The sequence below is a fragment of the Lampetra fluviatilis genome, chromosome 2 (genome assembly GCF_964198595.1).
Source record: "Lampetra fluviatilis chromosome 2, kcLamFluv1.1, whole genome shotgun sequence".
In the NCBI taxonomy this organism is placed as follows: domain Eukaryota; kingdom Metazoa; phylum Chordata; class Hyperoartia; order Petromyzontiformes; family Petromyzontidae; genus Lampetra; species Lampetra fluviatilis.
In genome coordinates this window covers 19,605,822-19,611,270 of record NC_136276.1, presented here as the reverse complement: position 1 = coordinate 19,611,270, position 5,449 = coordinate 19,605,822, and the positions used below count along the sequence as shown (strand labels likewise).

The window sequence follows — 5,449 nt, the reverse complement described above, 5'->3', positions numbered from 1 at the left end:
AAGAGTGATGTCTGTGTGTATTGCTCATTATAAAAGTACCCAAAAAACGTCGTTACGCGGCGCCCACCCACCCCCCTCTCATCACGCGCGATAATAAGATGTGACAGGGCTTTAGAAAATAGTTCTGTTTGACAACTCGTTAGCCTGGGGCGCCGCTTCCGAGCACGCGGCCTGCTCCTCCTCCTCCCCCTGCCCGTCCTCATCATTGTTGTGATTGGTGTCCGTTCGCGTTACGCTCGAAGAGGCGCTGCGTCGTTCGCCGTTGCCGGCCGATCGGAAAACGCCGCAGCCGACGGAGCGCGCAAACAACAACCGGCCCGATGGCGAGTGAGTGAAGTACAAAGAGTTGGAACGTCTCCGAGAGACTTGGCGTGCGTACGTGGCTGCTGGGTTTGCAATGAATGCCTCCTACAACCCAACCTCCCGCCCTCCCAAACGCTGCTCGCGAAACTTCAGCGTCGTTCCATTGCCTAGGACAACATTTGCGTTAGCCTCTCTCAATTGGAGTTTCACGCCGTTGGGAAATTCGAGACGCGTAAAACAACAACAACAGCAGCAACAAACAAAGGGAGCGGTTTTGTTTTCTCCAAAAGTTTATTTGCATCTCGTTTTTTTAAAAATATTCGAACTCTCGTCAAAAAAAATATATAGAGTTGCACGCACAGCCCTTTAATGTACAATTATGCTCAGCGGGTCATTTGATCGTTGAACGGTATATACATATAAACTACCTGTACAAATAATTACACATGCCACGTCTATATATATACCGTACGTGTAGTTCATTACAGTACTGTACTGTCATTAACTTATCTTAAAGACGACTGCTGCTGGTGTGCGTGGCTCTGCGAACACGTGGTGGAGGAGAGAGAGGGGGGGGGGGTCTTGAGCAGTGGTTCGTAATCGTAAATAAAGTATTAATGTTAATAAATACATAGGTTTGATGAAACAAAGTAAGGTGTTCATGTTCTTGGTTCTTTCGGTAAAGTCACGTAGGAGGGAAATAATAAAATAATAAAAATTAAACAATTAAATTCTCAGTGAGTAAATTTCTCAGTGAGAATTTGATTGTTTTATTTTTATTATTTTATTATTTCCCTTCGACGTGACTTCACCGAAAGAACCAAGAATATGAATACCTGCAGTCACGAAAGCTTTAAATCGAAAAGTACGGTGTACTGATGTGCCCGTGCTGAATTTCTTTGCGATTAATCACCTTCGAAAACATTGATCTGTCCATGCCTCGCACACCCCGGCAAGGAAGGGCCATCTCGATGCACCCCTGGTGAAGATCGACTGCTCCAGAGGAAAGCATGATTATCACGGGAGCCGTAATTTGCGGTGTTAAAATAAAATAAATACATCTTGGGGAAGTTGTGGCGTTCAAATAGTGTGTGTGGGCGGCGGGGGGGTGTTAGAGATCGCCCTGCAGAGAAAAAAACATCGCCGTGAATTGGAAGTCTGGCTATTCGGTCAATGTATCAAGCTTATCAGAACGTATGCGGACTGTTAAATACTGAGAATTACAAACAAAATAACGTTACGCGATTGTCACTTTCCATGTACGTCTTGCGGCCGGGGTAAAAGCACTTGAGGACTTCAATAGAGTTGGACAAAGACAATGATTCCCACCCCCCGTATAGCCTTAACAGACAGTCGGGGCAAGTGCAGTTAGCGAGCACCTATGAAGGCCGGCACGGCACACGAGGGGGTGGGTATCCAGCACCACGCCCGGCCGCCTTTGTCTCCCCAGTGGCGATGTTTACACACCGCACCAGGTACTCATTTGAGGCCGAGTCGACCTAGGGCAAGCCCGGACCGGCTCAGATAATCGTCACTGCTGGTGTTGACCGTGAGCGGGAATCGAACCCGGTGTCGCCGGGTTCGTAGCGCAGCGCTAACCGCTACAATACCGCTCCCCAAGACACACACACACGTGTGTATATGTATGTCACACAGACACACGTGTGTGTATGTATGTTACACACACATACAGACACACGCGAGACGACGTGTGGCGTGCTTGTGCTGGTTGTTACAGGCAACTCGGCGTTGACAGCTCCGGCTGCAGCAGGAACGAGGCAGCGACGCGGCGTGGTTGCGCACAGAACCCCTCCTCCTCTTCCTGCACCAACGACACCCGCCGTCCGTCCGCCACCCTCTCCGTTTGTCGCTTCACGAAGGCGCACCACGAGCTCGAGCAACCAGTTAACTTGACGAAGCAGTTACTAGTTGCTGGTAAACGTTTGAGTGCACAACGCATCCCGGAGCGCATCAATTTCCCACACTTCGTGTCGCCTTTCTAAAAGAACAAAAGTCAAATTGTTTTCCTTTAAAAAAAACTCGACACAAGACACGTACAGCTTTGCGATCGCAATTTAACAACAGGCTGGTGGTTGATGCTGGTTGCTGGTGGTTCAGGGGTTGGTCGGCGTCACGCACACACACACAGAGCCTGCGTGCCGTGCGTGGCGGTGACGGTGATGATGAGTTGCACTTGAAATTTAAAACCCACGTGGTGGAAGACCCAGGGCAGCAACAGCAGCAGCAGCAACAACAACAGCAGCGACCGGAGCGAGTTGGTGTCGCTGGCAACAAGCGACGGTTCTCAGACGAGCGACAGAGGAGCCGGCTTGTGGCAGGACACGGAGCTCGCGACGCTGCTGGCAGCCCGCGCCGCCCCAGTCGTCCCGGGACCACCACTCGCCGTGCCCAGGTGATGATGGTGGTGGTGATGGTGGTGGTGACCTCCTCCTCCCCCTCCTCCTCCTGCACTGCCGCCGTGCACCTCGCTGTAGACCGCGGCTCCCGACGATTTGCCACCCCGGCCGCAGCACCGGCAGCAGAGCCTCTTCCACGTGTCCACGGTCTTGCCCGACCATATCCACACGCCCGAGGTGATGCCCACTACGAGGCACATGAAATACTTGAGCATGAAGATTCCGTAGTCGGGCCGCGGCTGCTGCTGCTGCTGCGAGCTCGACTCCTCGTCCCCTTGGCACGAGGGGCAAATGAGGGCCCTGGCCCATCCCTCGCGCGAGCGCTCCTCGTAGAAGTAGCAGGCGACCACGGCGATCGCGGGCACCGTGTACAGCATGCTGAAGATGCCGATTCGCACCATGAGCTTCTCCAGCTTGTCCGTCTTGGTGCCTCCCTGCTGCTTGATGGCGTTGCGTATCCGCACGAGCGATGTGAACCCGGCCAGCAGGAAGACGGCGCCCACGCACAGGTAGACGGTGAGCGGCACGAGGACGAAGCCGCGCAGATTCTCGAGGCTCTGGGCGCCCACCGAGCAGATGCCGCCCAGCGGGTCGGCGTCCACGGAGCTCGTGGCCAGCACGGCCACCGACTGCACGCTGGGCAGCAGCCACGCGGCCAGGTGATAGTACTGCGAGTAGCCCGCGATGGCCTCGCTGCTCCACTTCATGCCGGCCGCCATGAACCAGGTGAGGGAGAGGATGACCCACCAGATGGAGCTGGCCATGCCGAAGAAGTATGTGAGGAGGAAGACGACGGTGCATAGCGCGGGGCCCGTGGTCTCGTAGTGCACGTGACGGTGCTCCTGGTTGCAGACCACCCCGTCGTGACCCACCACCAACCTCACGATGTAGCCCATCGACACGAAGGCGTAGCACGCCGACAGGAAGATGATGGGCCGCTCCGGGTACTTGAAGCGCTCCATGTCGATGAGGAAGGTCACCACCGTGGTGAAGGTGGACACGAAGCACAGGATGGACCACAGGCCGATCCAGAAGGAGGCGAAGGTGCGCTCGTCCTGCGTGAAGTAAGGGTCGTGGCAGGGCATGGCGCAGTTCAGCACGGAGCCGGTGCGCACGCGGTTGTACAGCGGGTGCCTGTCGCTGCCGATGGCCACCATGGGGGCCCTACACGCGCAGCCGGACTCACAGGCCTCTCCGCTCCCACCGCCGCCACCAACCCTGGTGGTCGCCCTGTTCTTGCTCGGGTTGAAGGACCTGACCGGCGCCGTGGGCTTCACCTCGGGCGGCTGCGGGGTGGTGTCACTCTTGTTGTCGTCCATGCACAGGCGGCTCTGGTCGCCCAGCACGGGCAGGCGGTCGCAGCGCATGCGGTCGGGCCACGCGAATCCGTACTGGCGCATGAGCGGCGCGCAGCCGGCGCGGGCCCTCTCGCACACCGAGCGGCACGGGGGCAGCGGCTGCTTGTAGTCCTCCAGGCAGATCGGAGTGTACATGCTGCACAGGAAGAAGCGCAGGTCCGGCGAGCACTTGATCTCGACGAGAGGCCAGAACTGGTGCACCTCGAGGCCCGCCTCGTCCTGCGAGTCGTGGTTGAAGTCGTTGGGCATGTACGTGTGGTTGTAGCCGATGCCCCGGCACATGGGCACCGTGATCTCCTGGCACAACATCTCCCGACACGAGGCGCTCCTGCACGTGGCGATGACGAGGAGCGCCACGAGCGGCAGCGACGCGAGCGATGGAGCGGCGGCGGCTCCTCCTCGGGGTCTCCTCCACGCTCCCATCCCGGCGTCGCTCTTCCCCGGGACGCGCGTGGCCACAGCGCGTTCCGCCTCCTCCTCCACCCCCACCCCGCCCGGACGCCAACGCCGAGAGGAGCGCTCGGCCCCCCCGACTCACGCGGGAGGCGGCGGCAGGAGGAGGAGGAGCAGGAGGGAGGAGAACAGCACCGCGGCCGCGTGAGAAACTTCGCGGCGTAGCAATCGACGGAACTTCGCGCACGGAACGAAGTGGCCTCGGCAGCAGGAGCGGTGGCGATGGGGCGCGGGTGGGAGGGTGGTTGTAATACGCGGCGTGCCAGACGCTTATTGAGGAGGCGAAGCTACCTCTAGCCCCTGGGGGAGAGCGGCGGGGAGAGGCCGGCGAGTAGTAGCGCGCGGAGAGCCCGCATGTTGGTTGCCGGGTTCGCGTCTCGCCCGCGGGGTTTTAGTAGCGAGGCCGTGCGGGGAGGTGCCTGCGTCGGGGTCCGCCCACCACCGGGTGAGCCGCGATGTCACGGCGATATTGGGCGCGCGCGATACGACGATAGCGGCGATGTGCTTATCGTCAGGCGAGCGAGATAACGCTGTGTGCTTAGTACCAGGGGGTGGGGGGGGTCGGCAGCCTGCGGCTCCTGAGCCGCGTGTGGCTCTTTGAGGACTGCTTCCTGGCCGTTGTTTGTTAAGGACCCATCATCGTCTCGTAGTCGCCACGTGCATTTTTTTATATCGAATAAAAAAATAGCTCTTCTTTTTTTTTTGGTTTTCCGACCCCCTGGGTTTGGTCAAACGATTACTACGTTTCGGAATTGAGACGTCGTGCGTATGCCATGAGAGTTGACCGTTTTTAATCTCGGTAAGGATTCGGTTCGCTTTCACGAGGTGGTTAACAGGGAGGTGTATTTGGTTAAACTCGGGCGAGTGTTCACAATTATAACTACGCAATAAATGAACCAGAACAAGCGGAGGAACTTT

The 5,449-nt window shown here is 57.5% G+C and overlaps 1 protein-coding gene across 1 annotated transcript; it reads right to left on the bottom strand.

Moving 5' to 3' along the window:
- Positions 1 to 592: 592 nt before the first annotated feature.
- Positions 593 to 5,235, bottom strand: LOC144943902 (frizzled-5-like). The gene has a single exon (XM_078871755.1). The coding sequence runs from the start codon at positions 4,499 to 4,501 to the stop codon at positions 2,609 to 2,611; it is 1,893 nt and encodes a 630-aa protein (XP_078727881.1). The 5' UTR covers positions 4,502 to 5,235; the 3' UTR covers positions 593 to 2,608.
- Positions 5,236 to 5,449: the final 214 nt, after the last annotated feature.